This window comes from Vicugna pacos, chromosome X, assembly GCF_048564905.1.
Source record: "Vicugna pacos chromosome X, VicPac4, whole genome shotgun sequence".
In the NCBI taxonomy this organism is placed as follows: Eukaryota; Metazoa; Chordata; class Mammalia; order Artiodactyla; family Camelidae; genus Vicugna; species Vicugna pacos.
In genome coordinates this window covers 11,344,712-11,367,996 of record NC_133023.1, presented here as the reverse complement: position 1 = coordinate 11,367,996, position 23,285 = coordinate 11,344,712, and the positions used below count along the sequence as shown (strand labels likewise).

Here is a 23,285-nt window from a genome sequence, read left to right as displayed (position 1 = left end):
GAATATTTTACGTTTTCCACAATGGCTGCACCAAACTGCATTCCCACCAGCAGTGTAGGAGGGTTCCCCATTCTCCACAGCCTCTCCATCATTTGTGATTTGTGAATCTTTGAATGATGGCCATTCTGACTGGTGTGAGGTGATACCTCACTGTAGTTTTGATTTGCATTTCTCTGATAATTAGTGATATTGAGCATTTTTTCATGTGCCTATTGATCATTTTGTATGTCTTCCTTGGAGAATTGCTTGTTTAGGTCTTTTGCCCATTTTTGGATTGGGTTGTTTGGTTGTTTCTTATTAAGTCGTATGAGCTGTTTGTATATTCTGGAGATCAAGCCTTTGTCGGTTTCATTTGCAAAAATTTTCTTCCATTCCGTAGGTTGTCTTTTTGTTTTACTTTTGGTTTCCTTTGCTGTGCAGAAGCTTGTAAGTTTCATTAGGTCCCATTTGTTTATTCTTGCTTTTATTTCTTCTAGGAGAAAATTTTTGAGATGTCTGTCAAATAATGTTTTGCCTATATTTTCCTCTAGGAGGTTTATTGTATCTTGTCTTATGTTTAAGTCTTTAATCCATTTTGAGTTTATTTTTGTGTATGGTGTAAGGGAGTGTTCTAGCTTCACTGCTTTACATGCTGCTGTCCAGTTTTCCCAACACCATTTGCTGAAGAGACTGTCTTTATTCCACTGTATTTTCTTGCCTCCTTTGTCGAAGATTAGTCAACCAAAAGTTTGTGGGTTCACTTCTGGGCTCTCTATTCTGTTCCATTGGTCTATATGTCTGTTTTTGCACCAATACCATGCTGTCTTGTTGACTGTAGCTCTATAGTATTGTCTGAAGTCTGGGAGAATTATTCCTCCAGCCTCTTTCTTTCTCTTCAGTAATGCTTTGGCAATTCTAGGTCTTTGATAGTTCCGTATAAATTTTATTATGATTTGTTGTAGTTCTGTGGAATATGTCCTGGGTAATTTGATAGGGATTGCATTAAATCTATAGATTGCCTTGGGCAGTGTGACCATTTTAACAATATTGATTCTTCCAATCCAAGAGCATGGGATGAGATCAATTTCTTTTATCAAGGTAGGGAAGTCTCCATACATACCTATCATACTGAAGATTTTTGAAAAACTGAATGCTGAATTTTTCTGGTACTTTTTAAGAATCTATGGAAATGATTTTTTTTTTATATTTTTCTATTTAGATTCATTGATATAATGAATTACCTTAACATCATTCCTAATATTGAACCATCTTTGCATTACTGGAATAAATACTACTTGGACAGAGTATATAGTTCTTCTAATGTACTGCTAAAGTCTATTTCTAATATATTATTTTTGCTTTTTAAAAAATGTATTCTTCAGAGATATCAGTCTGTAATGGTTTGGTTTTTTTATGGGGTGGGGGTGGGGTCCAATCTTTGATGAATGTTGGTATCAGTTATCCTGGCCTCATAAAAAAAAAGGTTTCAGAAGCTTTGGTTCTTGTGAACATGCTTTGTAATTAATAAAAATACCATAAAGCAAGCATAAGCAAATATTATTGTAGTTATATTATGGATTAAACAGGATTTCTGTATTAACATGGTAATCACCACTTAGTTTCTAATGAAAAAATAGACTCTGAGGTCAAAACAACTGACTTAAAATTTCTGGATAGACTTTGTTGGGTTCTATTTTTATCCTAATATTCCATAGCAAAATTCCCTTACAGATTCTAGAGTTTTGAGCACATCCATTTTCAGCCTTCATTCTTCCCTTTAAAAGGATCTTGTTTATATAGAGATTCGTATTTAAATATAAAATAGACAATGCATAAAATATGTCATTGTCAAATACAGAAGTAAAAACTTATGTTTCCTAAGCTTTAACTCTTCTCTCTAGTTGATTTGAAGCATTTCCTAATTCATATCCAAATTACAAGATGTTAGCACATTTTAATAAAAATATATAAGCATCACAAGATATTAAAAACTGATGCCAAAGTGTGAGCTCAGCCTTGTTTTAAATGGACAGCCTAGAATTTCCTTACATAAAATGTGGAAAGAATGTACCTGATCATGATCAACCTCTACAGGCTGCTTCTTAATGATCCAGGTGACAGACTCAGAGAGTGGTGGGGTAGTCAGGGATCCTGAGTAGGTCCAGTAATCTGGGCAGGTGGGCATCAAGCAGGAAGGGTCGAATGACCCAAATTCCACCAGTGTGTCCTGGCCAAGAGAAAGGGTCACTGAGTCATCATTTCATGGTGAAAACCACTCTGGAATCTGATGATGTGGTAAATGGTGTGGTGATGATTCTAGGGGAGTCTGGGGACCAGCAGTGGTCCCGAGGAGCTCCAGGTACCTCTGGGCACATTAGGACAGAATCATGCTGATGCTCTGTTCCTGCAATTAACTGTATTTCTGGTAGTCCCCAGTGGGAACACAGCAAAAACTATTTTCTCCCTCCATTCTAGTGAGTTTACAGCAGGTGGTCTCCTCTGAACTCTTTGGGAGGCATTAGGCGGCAGCTGATGCATAAACAAGGAGGATTTTCTTTTTCAAGAGAGACTAATAGAATTCTTCTTTCTAAAGTGCAGTGCAAATTAGGAGAAGACAGGATCCTGGACTAAAAGGGGAAAGAAAGAGAGTGACAGAGAGAAGGAAAAAGAGGGAGATGGAGAGGGAAAGAGGTAGGGGAGAGAGACAGAGGCGTGGAGGGGAGCGAAAGAGAGAGAACAGATAGACTTCCAGAGAGCAGCCCCTCGGGGATTCTGAATACTGAATGATTAACCGTGGAATCTGGACAGAGGTATCCAACCTGAAGGATGTGGGTAGTTGTCCTTTAAAGCTGGACAAGCCAAGTTTCTGTCAACTTTTCTTTGCTCCCTGCTTGTGGGAGTGCAGCTAGAGTCCAGAAGGCTGCCCCGAGTGTTTCCACAAGGACTGAGAAGGAGCAGGGGTCAGGAGTAGAGGAGGGGACTCGTTGTGTCCCCGAGTCCCCGAGTGCTGAACTACACAGAGGTGAATTACATTCCCCAAATCAAAGTGCCTTGTTAGTGTCTCCACTCTGAGATTGAAACATAAAATATATTTCAAGTGATTTAGGGAAAAAAAAATTACCTTATGCTTAATTGATGGCAAAATATCAACCAGTTTCTGGAGCTCTTTATGATGTTTGCCTAGCTAAAGAAGCAATGAGAAAATATTAAAAAAAAATTGACATCTCACTTTTGAAACTGTAACAGAATGTGAATTAAAATTAACCACCTGGTGACTATATAAAAACAAACCAACTACTCTACTTAAGCTACACTTAAACTGGTAATTTAGAATGTTTTAAACATCACTGAGTTTAATTAGACACAGAACAAATGAGCAGGCTGTTTGCTGACAGGGTCAGCATGCCTGCGGGCAAAGGAGCCCTGCTCCATTTAGCATCAGTTCTTAAATTAAAATTTAAATTAATTAAAATTAAAAGTTCCACAAAGAAGCTGCATTTCAACTGCTCAGTTGCCACATGTGGCTTGTAACAGCTCTGTTGGACTGTGCATTTTTATACCATTTGAAATCTATTTGTAACAATCTTGTACTTTAAATATTGTTTACTTTTATCTCAGTATTCTTAGAACTTAATACTGCAGTGTTGTATCTTTACATCCTAGGATACAAAACATCATTTAAAGCTAGTAAGGTTTTTTTTTTTACCTTTAAAAATACTCCTATCACAGCCAAACCATTTTCTTCCAGTGCTGCATCCTCAAAATTTTCAAATTTGACTGCATTCCAATGCACTAAGTGCAGCTGAAACACCATTAAAAGATGGTTTTACACATGACCATATAGGATTGCTCCAAAACAGACAGCCTTATTCACATATATTTTTAACATGCTTCCTCACCCAAAATAAAGCCACTGAGAAAAGCATATGACAATCTGATGCAAAATGAGATAGAAATAAAGAACAGGAGGAAATGTATGTGGGAGCAGCAATTAATGCTACTTTGGAATATAAGGATTTATTAGGGGAGAAAATTTTATATATATATTTACATATCTATATCTCTCTATATATTTCAAAGTGAGTAACATTTCAGTGAGGGAACAACATTTGTCCATTCCCATCCTGATTTGCATGAAAGACTCATATCCAAAATCCATTTACATCTAAAGGAGAGATGTTTATATTGAGAGAAATAGATTTTCCCTATGCAAACTATGAGTTGAAGACAAATTTGTTTGAGGGATAACCACTTAAAATGTGTTTCTTTGTACAGTAACATTTAAAACTAAGTTAGGGGGAAAGCTGTTAAGAAGAAATTCTGTTTCCTTTGTGCTCCCTGTATTTCCCTACAAATCATTCCCTGTCCATCATTCACGAATCCTCTCCCAACCTCCCAAGTGAGACCCTCAAGGTCATGGTTAACTTTTTACCTCTCCTCTCCTGAAGACGACCTTGCCTCCAAGTCCTGTTGCTTTTATTTCAAAACTGCTTGTTAAATTGTGCTCTTTTTCTCTATTTCTCTTGTCACCGCTTTCATTTAGTCTCCTGCCATCTCTCACTTGGATTAATTCAGCCTGTGGCCCTGCACTGTTGTCTGGGTTATTACTTTAGGCTTTCATTTGAGCCTAGCTTAGAATTCTGGAAGAATTCTGTTTCAGAATCTTAAGGTTGATTTCTGCTATATTCTTTGAAATGAGAGTAGGTATCATTTTACACGTGTAAACTGGGAATAATCAAATATGCCTCTGAGAGAGCTACTTAGCATCTATAGGAATTACTTGATTCTTCCTGATAATTTCTTAGAGCTAGGAACTCAGAACCATCCCCTCTTCTCCACAGTTGTCACTGTTTCCAAGCTTCTCAACTTACCTCTGCTGGGTAACATTTGCTGTCCACGGTATGCTCAGAGCCCCAGGCATCAATGGCCCCCCAGTGAAAATGGAACTGCTTCAATCGGTAGTTGTGTTCCAGGGGTCCTCCTTCGATCACTGAAATAGCATATCTGACAATTCAGGGGACAGTTTTTCATATCGTGAAGGAACATGGGGAAAGGCTGAATCTGTGGGTGGACCTTCTACATGAACTGTCTTAAATGGATCACACTCTATTATACAGAAGTGTTTATAAACTTGATTTCCACACAGTGAATACATGTCTAAGGGCGAGACCTGCCTCTGAATGACACCAAGATTTAACTACACTCCAAGCTGCATACAGTTGTTAAAGGCCAATTCTTGACTTAGTTTTATAGTCTGTATTTACTGTGCCCAGTTTTTTTAAAATGTACAATAAAATGCAAATCTCTCAGCATATTTATCCAACCCAATCTCATAAAACTGAAATATGGGGATAAAAGATACTCTTTTTATGCACTGAAACTTTGCTTTACAATTTTTGAAGACACTAATGTTTCTTTCCATTACATTGAAATGCAATAGGAAATTTGCAAGTCAAAAATTATCACGCATCTCCCTTTGGACAGAGTGAACAATGTGAATCACCACTGGCCTCACTGTGCTGGATAATAAATACCTTTTGTTTAGACTAAAGTTTTATGGAACTAGTGAAATCAGTACATTAAAGGGAAAATATTCAGATATGAGTTTTAAAGGTCACCCTTCTTCAGGCTTTTGGTTGTGCTAATTTTTTTTTTTTTTGGCTTGAATTTGCCAAAGCATATTAGTTCCTCACTTATTCCATCTAGTCAGACCCTGGCGATGTCTGTCCATGGTTAAACCAGTACAACAACACAAAAACCCTCCATCTCATCTATCTTAATGGTCTAAGAGCTTATTGCCTTATTAGTTGAATTTTCTATATGCAAATGATTGAGTACAGTGATCCCAAGGACCAAAACCTCTTTCTGTGGCATGCAGTGGTCTACTGTGTATCTTACTGGCTTTCAAAAATGTTTTACACAATTTCCTTTCTTAACAAATAGGAGTTTTGTAAAAGGTGAGCAAAGACACCAATGACCACTTGTCTTTGAGGGGCAGGGGAAGTGCAAAGGATAATACCGCATGTTCACTAAATTAATCAGAGAATGGTACTAAAATGTACTGAAATAAATATCTTCGAAAAAATTCTTATTTTTCTATGCCAGCTCCATTTTGTGCGCATGACTTTGGCAAATACTCAGTCTAACTGGTTGGATGAGATTGAAGTTCTGGTCCCAAGTTAAGTTACTAGGGCAGAGGAGAGGGCCAGCATTTCCCTCCTATCCTCAGAAAAACACTGGCAGCAGTTCCTGGACACTTACTATGTGTCTCCTCCAAAGATGATGAACAAGGCCAAGAGGAGATGTCACCAATGGGTGGTGCAAGGGAGGGGGGCCGAACTGGCCTTCAGCTGTGTTTTGATTCACCCACATAATACTAAACATATTTTTCAGTTCACTGCCAACATTTAAAGCTGGACGATCTCACATAAAAATCAGTGTTTTCAACCTGAGAGTGAGATACTTGGTCCATGTTGAGCACTGGCTGCCACCAGGCAACAACAGGCTGGGTAGAAGACGTGGCCGCCCCTTCAGATGGTCCCACCAGTACTTCACAGTGGCCACCGCTGCCATTTCTCTCATACTCTCCCACCCTGGCCCATTCTCCTTACTTCTCTGGCACTGTAGGTACATCTGCATTTGTGATCCCTTGGAGAAATGTTAGATGCCCAGGCATCTGTCTTGGGCACTAGCTAGTTAGGAAAATGAAGTCTCTATGTGTGCTGGGCACTCTGCCTATATAAGTTGTACATAGGGGAGAGATCGCACAGGGAGATACTTTCCTGTACAATATGGTTAAGAGCATGCACTTTGTAGGAAAAGAACTTCAATTTGAATTAACTGGCTTTGTGTCATTAGCCATGGGTGTTAGCGGTTTCTAAGATGACTCCCAATGATCCTTTCTCCTGGTATTCACACTCTTGTGTTATCCCCTGCACTGAGTGTGAACTGGACCTTATGACTCGCATCTAAGGGCAAACGTAATAGGATGTCACTTTCGAGATTACGTTACAAAAAGATAGTGGTTTCATCTTGTTTGCCCTCTCTGACTCCTCTTGCTTATTTGCTCTGAGGAGGCCAGTTGCTGTGTTGTGAGCTGCCCTCTGGAGAGGCCCACTTGGCAAGGAAATGAGGGTGGCCTCTGGCCAACAGCTAGAAAGAAACTGAAGCCTTGGGAGAAACTGAAACCTGCCAACGGCCACTTGAGTGAGTTTGGAAGATGATCCTTTGCCAGAAGAGCCTTGAGATAAGACCCCAATCACAGCCCAATGAGAGACCTAGAGCAAAGGTACCCAGCTAAGCTGCATCCAGATTCCTGGTCTCTGAACATGGTCTTTAGAACTCTATGCGAATCAGCTCTTGCCTAACTCAGGACTTCCTTGTCTACTACTTCCTTCTTGCACTTTTTTTTAAAATTGAAGTATAGTCAGTTTACAATGTGTCAATTTCTGGTGTACAGTGTAAAGTTTCAGTCATATATATACATAGATATATTCATTTTCTTATTCTCTTCCACTTTAGGTTACTGCAAGGTATTGAATATAGTTCCCTGTGCTATACAGAAGAAACTTGTTTCTTCTTGCACTTTTAATACTTAATGTGAGCATCACACTGCCTCACACCTCCACCCCCATGTGGAGTGCCCAGGTGTCACCTCCACCAAGAAACCTCCTCCCAACAGCACTTAGCTCTCTTCACTAGCATCGTGTTTTCCAGGGTCTGCTTCTCCACCACACGGTAAGCTCCTTAGAGGCAGGGCCCATCCCCTCTTCCTCTTTCTATTCTGAGCACTGGGTACAGTGCCTGGCACTTAGTAGATCCTCCATGAAACCAGGAACTAAAGAAACAGACTGTAAAGTGTCTGTGGGGTTTGTGAACTGAAACATACTGGTAACCTCAGCAAGAGCAAGGAAAAGGGTGGGATCAGGCTGGGTAGAGGCCTGGATGAGGAGGGGAATTGGAGTCGGCAAGAAACAGGGCACAGTAGGGAGACAGTGGATTAGAGAGCAGATCAGTCATAAGATGTATCAAAGAAATATATACTTGTTTATTTGAGGTTGCTGATATTTTGTTCTTCTTGTGCTTTAAGATGGCAAAAATTAAACTTATAAAAAATTAAATAAAAAATAGCATAGAGTCAGGCTTCTAGTAAGCAGTCTAGGCAACATTCATTCCCTTCTTTTGCCTTGAATATGGAGATGAAGGAGCTAGCAGAGGCAGGTCTGATGAAGGGAAAGGTAGTAAGTACATAGGACCCATAGAAATAAAAGCAAATGGAGGAAATGGATGGGAAACTTGGGGTGATGGAAACGTTCTAAAATTGGATTGTAGTGATGGTTGCACCACTCTGTAAATTTACTAAAAATCATTACATAGTTCTTTTTAAATAAATAAATAAATAAATAAATAAATAAATAAATAAATAAATAATAAAGGACCAAAACTAGGGAAGGAGAACTTAAAATATCTGTGAGAGCATTCTTACTAGGTTCACTGGTGATGCCCCATAGAAGGGTAAAGTTAAGTGAAGCAGGGTGGGGCAGGACACACCCTTAGGAGAACAATGGGACCCATCTCTTGTCTTTATTGCGTGGTGACATTGCCAGTGAGATAGATTCCAGAGGAGGTGATGATTTACAGGGATCATCCATGGGACTCAGGCCAGGCATAATGTAGTGTGCCCTTCCTCAGTATTTTGTATCCTTTACATGCACTCATTAAAATCAATAACTGTGTCCTCTTCAGGGAGCCAAATGACAAAACAGTACCTAGCAGAGAGCACTGGTATGACATGCTCACATCCCTTCTCTTAATATCCTTTCCATTTCTGGAAAGCAGGTTGTGATGGCCCCTCTTTCATTCCTGATATTAGTAATTTGAGTCTTCTCTCTTTTATTTTTTCTGTTGGTCCACCAAGCTAATGATTTGTCAGTTTTATTGATCCTTCCCAAGAACCAACTTTTGCTTCCATTGATTTCTGCTCTGTTCTTTATTATGTCTTTCTTTGTATTTGCCTTGAGTTTAGTTTGCTCTTCTCTTTCTAGTTTCTATAGGTAGAAACCTAGGTTCTTGGTTTGAGAAATTTTTCCTTTTTTGATACAGGTTTTTTTCATCTATAAATTTCCCTCTAGGCACTGCTTTAACTGTACCCCATAAGGTTTGGTATGTTTTGTTTTTGTCACATACCTTCCCCAGCCTCTTTCCTTGTACACTTTATCCGTAGCTCTTTGTAAAGCACACTGTAGCATTTCCTACTTTTTAAAAAAAAGTATAGACATTGATATTTATTAGATCTTTTCTTTACTGGAATTAGAATTGTTTCTTGCCTTTCTTCAAATCTAGGATTGTCTTTCTTTTAACTTTTTCTTTATTTTTTATGTTCATTTACTCTTTCTTCCTCTTTGAATGCTATTGATTATTTTGCAACAGCATGGAGAAATAGCAGAGAAGAATGAGCAGGAAATAGGTAGTCACTGAAATGTGGAAAAAGAGGCAGAGAAAGTTAGTTCCTTATTAAAGATTAATTGTATCTTAAAGAAAATAATTATTGGAGCAAAATGAAAAGGGGCTATCTGTTTGGTCCTCCCTAAGAAAGTAAGTGGAAAATTAGCAACCTCTCTGCAATTTTTCTTGCATATTTTGTAAAAATAGTCTGAAGCTGACTCACCTAGGGAAGGTAAGATCAAGGAATGATTTAGTTAGTTGTGTTTGGATATATCTAAAGAGCTATTGGGAGTAAAATATTGGCCATTTATTTTGCATATGCGATTGCCCAGGCAAATAGCTGGGTAAGAATTCTTTTTTTTTTTTTTGAGGGATTATCCAGTTTATTTGTTTATATTTTTTAAACTTTTTTTATTGAGTTATAGTCATTTTACAATGTTGTGGCAATAGTTGGATAAGAACTCTTGAATCTATTATTCAAAAGAAAAAAAAGTGACTAAAAAAATAAAACAAAAAACTGTTTGTCTTGAATGATCTTGGGGATTAACTCACTTGGTTAAGAAACTGATTAAATAACTTCCTAAGATTTCCAACTCAATGAAGAAATAATACATTGGCAACAAATAGTCCCTAGACTGTCAAAGAAATGAGAAGGCTGACCATTATGTAGGATCCTCAGAAGAAAAGAAAGAACGTTGTCAGGGACCTAGACGGGACTGAGACTAACTAGATAACAGGACTGCTCTGCATCCGGAGTGAACTTATGAGAGCTGGTGTTCTACAGACAGAGCCTGCCCATCGTCTAGTTCTGGCGGGAGTAATGGTAGAACCCTAAAGGGAGACAATTATTTCAGACTAATTGAGACTATGTGATACTATCAAATTTAGTTTGAAAAAAGAAAAAAGAAACCAGCACAGAATTAATCACATTCTGTTTTCAACAGACACTCGAAGTTTCAGGTAAACTTGGAAATATTCAGATTAGTTTACATCTAGATAGGATGAAAAACGGAGAAGATTCAAAAGCAAATAATATTTGAACTTAAAAATCTCTTTTAAACTGTGTTTCTTTAAAACTAGGTAACAGTATTTAATTAATGAAATCAACAGAGGTGAAGGGTATAGCTCAAGTGGTAGAGCACATGCTTAGCATGTGTGAGGTCCTGGGTTCAATCCCCAGTACCTCCTCTAAAATAAATAAACCTAATTACCTCCCCCTGAAAATAAAAAAATATATAACTAAGCAATACAATAATAAATAAATATTAAATATTTTTTAAATAAAAAAATAAAATTAACAGAACATAAGCTTCCATTTTCCTAAAATAGGACTAGTCTTAACTCATTGAGACTGCAACCGCATGTACTCATAAATATGCTTTTTGCTCCATTTCAAAGGTATTGCAATCTCATCAGTTAAATCTGATTAAATAATATTACTATTTAATATAAAAGAGCCTTGTAAAGTCAGTAAGCAGAGAAAATTAGTACATATTCAATACACGTATACAAAATAAATTTCCAGCAAAGCTTTACTTTTTCACCCTACCTTTATATCAATTATAGAATCTATACATATATATATTTATTAATAAAAAATACTACCTGTACTAGAAGAAAATGTACATAAAACTCGAAGGGACTTTTTCCATACATTGAAAAAGTAGGTCCAATGAGTCCCTTGCCACTGCTAACAAAGAGGTCCACGCTCCCATGGAAGCAGTGTGATGTAGCCTATGCTGACATCACACTGTCCCTTTAACTCCAGACAAGACCACAGGTCTGGCTCTCACCTGATTTATCTGTAGAATCTTCAAATTCCACGAGGAAAGAGTACCCGTTATTCCAGATGTGGAGGCAGGTAGTTGGGTCATAAGAGATGGTAAGTGGTTTTAAGTCAGGATCGTAGACACTGTCCCTCCACCGGATATTGATGGGTGACTGGCGCTCACCCCCTGGGACCAGGTCCATGCTCTCCCAGAGAGGGTGCACTGGGAGAAAGCACATCAGGGCTGTCATTGAGAGGCCTACTAGCTGGGATCCCACTAGAGGAATGATATTGTCCCATGTAAGCGTATATGCTGAGTTCACCTCTTACATGAGCCAGCTGGGAGGATTAGGCAGCCATCCTGCAAAACCTGGGTAGAATATTAGCATTGCTAAGGTCCCTGGAGTCCTGTCCATCACATGAATGCTATGACATTGTATATCAAGGTGTACACGTGTATATACATACTTTGTCCCACATGAGCACTGATGACATCACTGATAGTGATTTTTCTACCAAAGAGACAAGCACCAGGTCTTTGTGGCGAGTCCCTGACAAATCTCAGCAGATTTCCTGTGACACAAAGAGAGCTCTTGAGACATCCAGGCATGATGGATAGAACCCCCGAGTATAATTCGGGGTGGTCCAGCTCTCTGCCAATGGGAAAACCAGACAAAATCTGAGTCAAGATAAATCATCACCAGTGACCCTCTGCATGTCACCCCACCGCTGCGAATGAGCCTAAGGATTTGAGAGAGTGACAAGGCAGCTGCTGCCCAGTCAAACCCCCTGTGCATGGCAGGCTGACTGGCGCGGCACTTTTCATAAAAACAAGCTTGTCTTTGGTTTCCTCTTACAGAGAAGACAATTGTCTCCCTGAGGTGGCTGCCAAAAGCTGGAAGTTCAAGATCTTAACCTTGGGGAGATTTTTTGGTAAAAGTACCCAGCTGTAGAGACATAGAATGCTCAAAGGTAGTTTCAAGACCAGTGGCTCTCAAAGGAGGGAGCACTTCTGACCTCAGGGAACATTTGGCAAGGTCTGGAGACACTTGCGGTTGTCAAAACTGGAGGAGGGCACTACTGACATCTAGTGGGTAGAGGCCAAGGATGCAGCTAAACATCCCACTGTTTTAGGACAGGGCTCTCACAAGAATTATGTGACCCCCAAATATCATTAATACCAAAATTGAGAAACCTTAGTCTAGAGCAAAAATCTCTGGGCAAACTCAGAGTATCCCCCCCCTTTTTTTTGGTTCAAATTTTTCATATAATGTAGTAATCTCATCTCTAGAGAGCTCTGTACCCAAAGTTTTGGGTTTTCTACCTTAGTATAAAAGAACTTGTGAAGAACAAGAACTTACTTTAGACAAGGATAACCTTCTGTTTCAGAAATCTAAAATGAAAAATGCATATGAATTGGTACAATACAACCATACATCAGATTGGAATGCAAATTCTTTGCAGGCAGGAGCCATATCCTCCCCTTTTTTAGTGCCCTTTAGAGCCTTATTTGATATATGCCCTTTAATTTGAGTATTGATTATCCAACTGCTATTGTTGAGATAAAAAGCTGTATTTGACTAATTGTGTGATATTTTAAAACTTCCAGAAACCCCTAGAACAGCCCAGGTTCGGTTTTAAAGATTGTCCCCTCTGAGACGCTGAGGCCGAGGCTGAGGATTGGAGAAGTCACACCCTTCAAAACTGATTCATGAGGGTCTTCTGTGGAGACTAGGGGAGGGGGGATTAATGAGCAGGCCCCCAAGAAGATGCCCTCTTTCACCCTTAGTCACCCCCGCCACCTCAGACAGGGAGTGCCTGGATTCTCCTGTCACCCAGGCAGACACCAGCCCAAGGAAACCGGGCCTCTTCCTTCAGTTGCTCTTTTATGACCCTAACGCTCCTATCAATGTGTGCCCTTCAGTTCACAAGTTCAGCTTCCAGAAGGTTTTCTTTCCCCCACCCACCTCCTCCTTTAGGGACCCAGACCAGCCCCCACTAGGGGGCCCTTGGTCACTGTGCCCATAGTGAAGCCAGCTTCTGCCCAGGGCTTGTTGTGCTAAACATAAATTCACATTTCTGTTCTCGCCTCCCTTCCTCTTGCTCCATTTTAACAAAATAGAGTAAATGATTTCTTGATAGTTGCTCATACTTTCCCTCAAAGTAAGAAGACGATTGAGTGTTCTGACTGACAGAGCCTGCATATTCAGTTTTTTCCTGTATGGGGAAAATGAAATAAACAGAGTGATTCTCTCAACCACGGTTTAAGGGAGCGACACCACACGGTCATTGACAGAAGCCCTGCGGATGCCATGTGCTCAGGTTTAGTTCTTGTTTCTGTGACTGATCCTGGCTTTGATTTGCTTTGTGCTTGTACCACCTATAGCTCCAGCCTTGGGGGAGGGGGGTTGTCCCTCTTTCAGCTCCATTCCTGCCTTAGCCCCTCCGTTCCTGCTCCTCCTCCTCAGAAATCAATTTCCCCTCACTCAGCTCAGGACTGGCTCCAATTATATTTAGATCTTGGGCTTGTCACTTCCTCAGTAAAATTTTCTATGACTGCCATCTTATAATATGATCCTCTCTTCTTATTTTTTAATCATAGCACTCAGATCCTTTCCTTCACAATGTTTATTACATAGGTATAGCCATAATTATATGCATATGAAGGGTAGCAGGAGATGCCACTGTAGAGGAGTAAATATAATTTTCCCTTACCCTTCTAGTTCCTTAGCTGAGACCCCCGTGTAATAAAAAGAAAGATTAACAGGAGAAAAAAATTTAATTACCTACTTATTTACTGACGATCCTACAAAGATCTGAGACTCAAAAGGCAGCTGGGCAATTGAGGCTTCAATACCATCTTGAACCAAGGAGTGGGACGGGGGCTGGGATTTCAGAGGGGAGGAAGGAATTTCACAGAAAGGTGAGAAGAGGAAATGTATGCCAAACAAACTTTGTAAAAGGTCTCTCAGGTGAAAAAGTGATCTCTGGTCAAGAGCTGTTGTCCCCGTGCAGGCCCTTTTTCTAATGCAAATGTCGCTTCCAAAAAAAACAAAAACAAAAACAAAAACAAAAACAAAAACAAAAACAAAAAACCCTGTAACTTGCACTCCATTTCCAGAGTTTCTCCTGTGTCTGCAGTTTCTCCAAATAAGCAGCTCAAAATAATCCGTATGTCAAAGAGACATATTTTGGGGTGGTGAAGGGGAGCAGAATATGCCACCCATAAATATATCTCTTTAGCGTAAGGATTATTTTGAGCTCCTTATTTTGAGACACAGGAGAAGCTCTGGAAACAGAGTGGAAATTACCCTTTTGTAAGGGAAATTTACATTTACAATGGAAATCTCCATTTGAACGGTGTCTCCCTCTCTGTACCAGGAAGAGGAGGATGACTAAGTCACCAGAAACTCATCACTGGAGAATGCAGGACTCAGATCTGCATAGTAACCTTACCCTTGTTCACTGTGTGTTTCCTGGTCACCTCCAATAATGCACCTCCCCCAACATCTTCTTTTGTCTTTAGTATTAAAGATGGTATCTTGGGCCCTCTGGGGGAGTAACTTGTTTTCCTGGGTCTCTCTCATGGTATAGGAGGTATACAAGTTATTAAACTCCTGTTTTTCTCCCATTAATCCATATTATTACAGAGGTCTCAGCCAAGAGCCTAGAAGGGTAGAGGAAAAATCAGTTCTCCTCTCCTACACATATATACTTAACTATCTGCCTCCCTCACTGTTCTGCAGTCTGAGACTGAGCTGGCTTTCAATCACTTGCGGATTGAACGTACAAGATAAAGAGCATCGCTGGGAAGGGTTCATCCCCCTTTTATTTTTATTTCCTTTTACCTCACTGATCATCACATTATTTTTTCTTTAATAAATTCTCAGGTTTATCTCTTCCTCGCCTTGTCCAGGACCACCAGGCTGGTCAGGGCCTCTGTACCCAACACTTCATACCACACTTCGTGGTGGTTTTGCTCTTCTCTCACTCCTCTCTACTCCATCTTCCCAAACTGGTCTGACATCTTCTCCAACCCCACTAATCTCTCTTTCTTCGGAACTCACCCTGCATTCACTGTCACAACATTTAACATCCAAACAGTCCTCTTGTAATGTGTATTTCCTTAATCTGCTCAAAGGGCCTGCGTCCTATATTTTTTCTAGAGTCCAGGGCCAAACTTGGTACCAGGCACAAAGGAGGCACTGAATGCTTATTTTACTGATAGAGAAAACCAAACAAGTCCAGGCCAAGGCTTTCTACCCTTACTTCACACTCATAGTCTCTCCAGCCAAGCAAGCAGGTGCACCCCAGAGCACCTGTGTTCATATGATTTCATCTGCCTGTTTTTCTCTCATTCCATAAACTCCTGCCAGGCTCTCAAGGTTAGTTCAAGCCTCTTCCCTAACAACCCCACAATGTATTAAGCATCCTTTCATCTGCTGTTACTCTTCGACATCCGCTCTCTGTTCCTGCACTGTCTAATCTGGTTGCCACTCGCTCGGTATGGCTGCTTTAAATTGAGATGTGCTGTAAAACACCTAGGGACTTTGAAGACTTAGTACAAAACAAAGAATATAAAATATTTCACTTATAATTCTTATATTTGCTTCATTTTTAAGTGATAATAGTTTGCTATATTGGGTTAAATAAAATAATAAAATTAATCTCACCTGTATACTATATTTCACCTATGTATTTGATATATTAGTAGAATTAATTTCACAAATGAGCAAAATTTATTTCTTCTTTTCTTCCCCAGCTATATTGAGATGTAATTGACATACTTATTTGTTGCTTTTTTAATTAGAAAATATAGGAGGGGAAGGGTATAGTTCAGTGGTAGAGCACATGCTTAGCATGCAGGAGATCATGGATTCGAGTCCCAGTACCTCCATTACATAAAAGTAAATAAGTAAGTAAGTAAATAAATAAATAAATAAATAAACAAACAAACCTAATTACCTCCCTTCCCTCCCCAAAACAAATAAATAAATAAAAATAAAAGAAAATATAGAATTGCCTATATGGCTTATATTTGTGGCTCACATCATTTATCTACTGGACATTGATGCTCCATACCCTCATTAGCTTTTCCTCCTGTGCTTTGCCCTGTACTGTCCTTTTTCTTGAGATGTGCTATTTCCACATTGAATTAAGGACCATCCTAGCAGGCTTAGGGCTTAGTACAGTGATGGATATGTTAGCAGATAGAGAGACTCCTAAATTAGGACACCCACCAAAGTGCAGGTTCTTGCCACTGGCTGCGAAAGAATTCGCACAGTAGAGGCAGAGAGACGAAGTGAACCGCTGCTTTATTGCTCAGAAGGGGAAATGGAAGGAAAGTGCTTGAGCAGGGGGAAGGAAAGAAAAGCACCTGAATGAGGAAAAGGCGTTCAAGTGGGAAGCGTCAGCCAAGATGGGCAGTAGAGACGGCTCCAGCCCAGGTCTGGCCACGTGGACTTTTATAAGAGGCTTCTACCATCTTGTCCTCCTTCTGGGTGTGATGGAGCCAATCAGTCCTGGTATGGGATTTTCCGGTTGTTGTCATGGCAGTCATCAACTGTCATGTTGCTGGGGGGCATGTCATTTATCATGCCAATACATTACAGTGAGTGTATAATGAGCCTCAAGTTCAACTAAACGTCAAATCCTCCACCATCTTGGGCTCCCTTGGTTCTAACCAGGTCTTGTTCTTCTCTGCAGCTGCCTCCAGAGGCTTAGATAAGAGTAATTGGTTTCTATTTGAGGAAGGGGTAGGGGTAGGATCCTTGGGGCAACAGCCTTGGTAACAAAAAGGAGGGTTGCTTTTCATCAGACTGCCTGCAATCTGGTGGACCCAGCATTCCCCTCAAAAACCCATCTCCAAAGATTCTGTTCAGCCATGAAAATTTTAAAGGGAAATGAAGGATTAATCTCAGTTAATGGTTGAGATAGGTGGTCAGAGTTGTTGCCATCCCCCAGTGCCTACAGGCTTGTCCTAATCAACTGCTTGAGCTGCTCTTCCATGACTCAGGGAGGCTTGGGAGACTTCAGCTTTTCTACAAACAAGAGGCAGGGGTTGGGGGTGGCGGCCACAGGGTCCTGCTTGGTATCAGATACGTAAAGACCCTCCATGTGACTTTGTTGAGGATGGTCACAGCATCCCTAATTGCCTTGTTAGAGCATCAGGGCTGTAAAAGGCACTTTAATGCTGAGCCCAGATAACCACAGCATCACATGCACTTACAAGCAGGAGTGACCACGTTTCCTGGTGGTCAGTTCAGAGCTATTAGTTTCTTGTAGCTGCAGATACCCTTGAGGCCGTTAATTAATTTCAAAGGGCTCTTCATTGGTCCATTGTTTCTCAAGGTTATTTGACTATTAATGAAAGACTCAATCTGGTGCATCATGAGTCTAGATTATCTGGGGATTATCAAAGTTCTTTGTGAAGATACTGCAAAACATGCTGTGTAATACTCTTGTTTTTCAGGTTTTGTATCCTTCAAAATTAATTGAAGAAATAACTGAACAACTTTCTAACACAGTTCAGTTATTATATAGATCAGTGCTGTCAAATACAATTTTCTCTGTTAATGAAAGTGGCCAGTATGGTAAATGCTAGGCACTTGTGGCCATAAAATTTTAATGAATTTTTATTTACTCGTAAATACCCATGTGGGTCTAGTGCCTACATTTTATACAGTACCATTGTATTCCAACTTAAACTAAAAAAAATGGTTTTCTTTCTTCTAAAATTAGACATCATGAACAAAATGAATCACTGGAATAATGACAACAAATATGTGCCATTTCCATTCTAGATGATACTCCTTATATTTCATTAAATTAAGAATTAACATCATTAAATTTATTATCTTATGGCCTAGGATCTCATGCTTAATTTTTAAAAGACTTTATTAATTTTTTTAAGGTTCAGTGATTTCCTATATACTGCTGGCCCCGACACATGCATAGCCTCCCCTATTATCAACATCTCCCATCAAGGTGGTACTTTTATTATAATTGACAAACCTACACTGGACACATCAGAATCCCCAAAAGTCCATTATTTCCGTTGTGGTTCACCCTTCATGTTTTACATTCTGTGGGTTTAGACAAACGTATTATGACATGTATCCTTCATTATAGTATCATACAAAATATTTTCACTGCCCTAAAGATACTCTGTGCTCTACCTACTCATCCCTCCCTCTGCCAACCCTTAGCAATCATTGATCTTTTTACTCCATAGTTCTCATAGTCTCCAGAGTTTTGCTTTCCCAGAATGTCAGAGTTGGAATCATACAGTAGGTAGTCTTCTCATAATGGCTTCTTTCATGTAGCAGTATGCATTTAAGGTGTCTCCATGTTTTTTCATGGTTTGATAGCTCATTTCTTTTTAGTGCTGAATAATATTCTGTTGTCTGGATGTACCACAGTTTATGTATCCATTCATGTACTGAAGGATATCTTAGGTGCTTCCAATTTTGGCAGTTATGAATACAGTTGCTATAAATATCTGTGTGCAGTTTTTTGTGTGGACATAGTTTTCAACAACTTTGGATGAATACCAAGAGGTAATTGATTCTGGATTGTATGGTAAGAGTATACTAATGTTGAAAGAAACTGCCAAACTATCTTCCAAAGTGGCTGTACCTTTTACATTACTGCCAGCAGTGAATGAGTGTTTCTGTTGCTGCACTTCCTGGTCAGCATTTGGTATTGTCAGTGTTCTGAATTTTGGCCACTCTAATAGGTGTGTAGTGGTGTCCTGTGGTTATTTAACTTGCATTTCACTGATGACATATGATGTGGAGCATCTTTTCGCATGCTTGTTTGCCATCTATATAGCTTCTTACGTGATGTGTCTGTTAGGAAATAAATGGGTCTGTTGACACATTTTTTAAACTGGATTTTCTTATTATTGACTGTTGGGTTTTATTTTCTGATTTACTCTAACCTACATTTTTTTATGTGACAAAAATTAGGCTAAATTCCACTAGGTGATACATGAAGTGAGACTGATTTTCTTTCCATCTTGGGTAACAGGTGCAGGCTTTTATCTTTATTTTATCATATTACCAGTCCCCAAAGTTAGGACTGTCAACGTTTACTGTCTGCACTTTGACATCACAGCAAACAGCACTTTGACGTGGCAGCAGTGATTACCCGGGTGGTGGGGAGTGCAGGTCAGGCACAGGGCACGGGCCCCAGGGAAACGCCGCTTCTGAATTCGCCATCACCTCCTCCTTCAGTCATTCCTTACTGTGCTTCACCCGATCCTAAAAATGGTCAGACATCTGAGGGAGGAGCTGAGCGTATGCCGATGGTAAAGATGGTGATGACGGTTAAGGGCTGTGGTACTAGAGGTAGCTGCCAATGCTGAGTCCCCACTGTGTGGCAGCCACTAGCTAAGGACTTTCCACATTATCTTTTCTGACCCTCAACAACCTGGGGACATTCTTGGTCACAAGTATACACTGGGCCTTCTGCTGGGCTTCCTGGGCTTCCAGAAACAATGAGGATTGTCTTTACAGCTAAACAGATGAGGAACCAGGATATCTAAACAGGACATGCTCAGGGGCCCAGGGCAGCACACACCAAATATTCTCCTGGGTGAAACAGGGAGGGACAGTGTAAGCGCCAAGACCAAAATCAAATCGTGACTGTCACCTGTCTGTCTTAGTAACCTGCAAACAAGAACATCTGATGTGGGAAATTAATCGAGGGAAGCCCCTCTTCCCTAAGCTGCTACCACTTGTTGATTTCGTCAGCACCAAAAGGAGCAAACTATTCTAAAGACATGAGCACATTGGATTTTAGACCCTTAACTTTCAACTTTCTGTTAAAAAAAACCTTTCTGCTAGTAACTAAATAAGTATGACTATTTTTTTCCATTCTAAAAGCCTTAGACCGCAAAGTGCCCGTGTTGAGAAGCAGCCAGTCCGGGTAGGATGTGGGCCTGCTGGTAGGAAGCCACACCCAGCAACCAGAAATTTATTATGACTCAGGCCAGTTCAGTTTAATAAAAACACAGTCAATACTGGAGAAAACAAAATAAATTTACAAAAAATATATTTATGAAGCAGTTTCAAGACAATGGATTTAGCTAGATTAGCATTACTAATAATTCCTTTTCATGTGCAAATAGGGTCAAAGAGAGGAAACCCAGGGAGGAAAAGCTGAAAACCTAGAACCCTGAAGCAAACCAACATTTGGAAACTGCGAATTCACTGTGAATGGTGGAACATATATAAAATAACTAACTACGAAATATACTTAACCGTTTCATTAAACTCATGTCTCCACCAACACACACATTATCCTCCCCTGCCATCTCAGTGGCTCTGCACCAGGGTTATTTTTCCCCCAGGGGACACCGAGGGAGGTCTTGAGACATTTAGGGATGCCACGCAACATGCACGGTGCACAGCACAGCCCCCGACAGCACAGAATGACCCACCCCCGTGGCAGCAGCACCGCGGTTTCAGGGAAGACCATCTGCTGCCTCTCTTGATCTGCTGTAAACACAGCAGATCACACACTCGGCAAGCTGGTCAGATGGAAGTCACTCTGCTGCAGTTTGTAATAAGGAATGGAATATTCCAGAGTGTGAAGCTGCTGAACTGCTTGCGAACAATCACATGCAACTTCCAGAATGTTCAGATTCACAGAAATAATTCGCAGTCTGTGCATCAACCTTAGTTACAAGACAGTTGCTAACGAGAAACGATAAAGAACGGGTTCCAAAGTGTTTGAAACTGGGACATCTCCCTTGGCCGAATTCTGCATGACATCCCTTTAACAAGTTAAAACCGGTCAAGGAAAGGACTTTCCAAGCCTTACTGTAGTCATTATTTTGCAGTGCGTGTGTATCAAATCATCACGATGTCCATCTTAGACTTACACAATGTCATATGTCAGTTATGTCTCAATGAAGCTAGGAAAAGAAAGAGCTTTCCAAGTTTGTTTTAGAAGACAAATAGAGAAATAATGAGTTATTCTCAGTTCTCGAGGCATCTGATCCCAGTCTGGAATGCCACCGACACCAGCGCTGCCAACACCCAACACACGTGACTCGGTGGGAAACAACCAGCCTTCCCCTCTCCCAAGGCAGCCACGTACTCACAGGCTCGGTTCCGGGTTTTGTAAGTGCAGGTGTAGAGGCTGCAGGGCCTCACCGGCATGGACCTCGGAATCTGGATCCCTCTCCACAGTGACTTGCATGGGGAGGCCTGAAGAATAGCCCTCAGGCGGCTCATCATCACCATCTTTAGCTTGAAATCCTGACCAGCTCCCAAAGAACTTGCAGGGGCCTAATAACCTAGAGGCAAAAGGAGGACAGAGGAAGAAAAGCCTTAAACAACAGAGGTGGCCGGTCAGACATCAATCAGATTATTAGGAGTGGGGCGGGAGGGAAGGCAAATGAGAATCAATGACGTATCCACTCTTGTTCTTCACTGGTCACCCCTGGACAGAATGGCTTGCTTCCCCTACATGCACTTCACGCTCCTGTCTGCACACCAGCCAGGGGCACTTATTTCTCCCAACTCCCCAAGCTCCCTCCAGCTGGTGCAGATGCCCCTCCCTCCCTGAACCACTCTTCCTTCATCTGTGCCTGGTTAATTCCTACCCTGTCTTCAGGCGATCCACTCCAGGGTCATGTACTCAAAGCCCGCCCCACCGTGCACTCACCTGGTGAGCCCAGCACTCTCTTCTTGGTCATGGGGCGTATTGCTGTTGAATTAAATAACGGATCATGAACGTACTTGACGCCTCCATCCCCCCAGCATCGAAGCCCCACGGTGGTAGGGACTGTGTCTGTCTCTGTCATGGCTGCATCTCTTAGGGACACAGTGCCTGGCATGTGGCTGCTTGATGAGTCTTAGTGGAATGCCCTGAGGAGGCTTCCTTGGTGATGGAGATGTTGATCCTAATTTTAAGAACCCAGAACTGTGAAGTTACCGCTGGCGTGTTCTCAGACGGTATTAAGGGGTTTTCCCTTCCTGCATGCCACCATCAGTCATTTGTAGGGCTTTTTATACTTCTGAAACACTTTTAAATGCTAGTCCTGTAAGAGGTGGGTCTCATCTAAGACCTGAAGGACCCCGGAAGTCCTGCATGATCTCAAAGAGAAACCTACTCGAATATGAACCTAACTTAGCCTCACAGGTTGGGAATTCTGCCAGTGAACATTTTCATTTCAACATTTATCGTCATTTCCTTTGCTCCAGGACCCAAAGTTGAACAAGGCATGAATTCTACCTTTCAGATGTACAATTTCTCCTCTTGGGAGTGTCTTGAGTTGCGTATCATACTGGAAGGGAAACAGACACCAGTCCAGGTCTGAGCAGATTCTGCCTTCCACCTATTGGAGGCCTCTCGATAGTTTAGCAATGCCAGGGAGAGGACAGGTGCTAAAAGGCATAAGAAGAGAACCGGGGGGGGGGGGTGCGGGGGGGCACTGAAGACACGTCACTTACAAACTTGACTTAATTTCTTCATACCACCTTTCCAAGAAGGGTATTCAATACAAAAAAGCACATTATGGACACAGTGATGCTGAGCTAGGAGGCACATGTGCTCATTTCATCGTCCCTCTCTTCCTGTTCCTCACTGCTGTTCACTGGCCGTGAACTAGCTCTTCTCCCTGTACTGCTGCCCTCGACCCCACTAGCTCTGAGCTGGAGGGGAGAAGGCTACACTCAAGGGAAATGAGAGAAAACCACACCTGAGGTGTGTCCAATGGAAGCAGGAAGCAGTTGCTGTCACTACCCTGCAAGGCACAAGTGAGGGCTCCAGGCAGATCTCTATATAACTGGCTCCCCACGAGCCATGTGCCCATATAAGTGTTATAAGATGAATCACAGTGTGGTGACAAGCCTGCCTCCCAGCCCAGGGCCGTGTCCTCTGTTGTACCCATCACTTTGCTGATGAACGCGTGGAACCAAGGGATCAGAAATGAATGGCTTCCACCTGCAAGGGGACTGGTTGGGAGAGCGTGAGTCCCAGGGAGCACCATCCCCCCAGGCCTAACTCCCTACCTGGCGTCTGGAGGCCAGTGACACCTAAAGTATGTCTGCATTGCCAAAAGTTGTTTGATATTCTCAAA

General features: G+C 41.1%; 2 protein-coding genes across 7 annotated transcripts in view; one reads left to right on the top strand and one right to left on the bottom strand.

Moving 5' to 3' along the window:
- Positions 1-23,285, top strand: part of CLTRN (collectrin, amino acid transport regulator) — a 128,708-nt gene that overhangs the window by 9,780 nt on the left and 95,643 nt on the right. The window lies entirely within an intron of this gene.
- CA5B (carbonic anhydrase 5B) overlaps positions 1-23,285 on the bottom strand; it is a 34,506-nt gene that overhangs the window by 4,703 nt on the left and 6,518 nt on the right. Inside the window, exons 2-9 of one of the 6 annotated variants that reach the window (XM_031671188.2) lie at positions 22,439-22,590; positions 21,869-21,910; positions 21,303-21,497; positions 11,217-11,414; positions 4,851-4,969; positions 3,686-3,781; positions 3,101-3,163; positions 2,051-2,206 (exon numbers count right to left, since the gene is read on the bottom strand). In XM_031671188.2, coding sequence (XP_031527048.1) covers positions 2,051-2,206; positions 3,101-3,163; positions 3,686-3,781; positions 4,851-4,969; positions 11,217-11,414; positions 21,303-21,444 — 774 coding nt within the window. In that variant the 5' untranslated portion in view covers positions 21,445-21,497; positions 21,869-21,910; positions 22,439-22,590. Of the gene's footprint in view, positions 1-2,050; positions 2,207-3,100; positions 3,164-3,685; positions 3,782-4,850; positions 4,970-11,216; positions 11,415-21,302; positions 21,498-21,868; positions 22,412-22,438; positions 22,591-23,285 lie in introns of those variants that run through there. The other 5 variants (XM_072956740.1, XM_031671189.2, XM_006218973.4 and 2 more) reach the window with 5 other exon arrangements.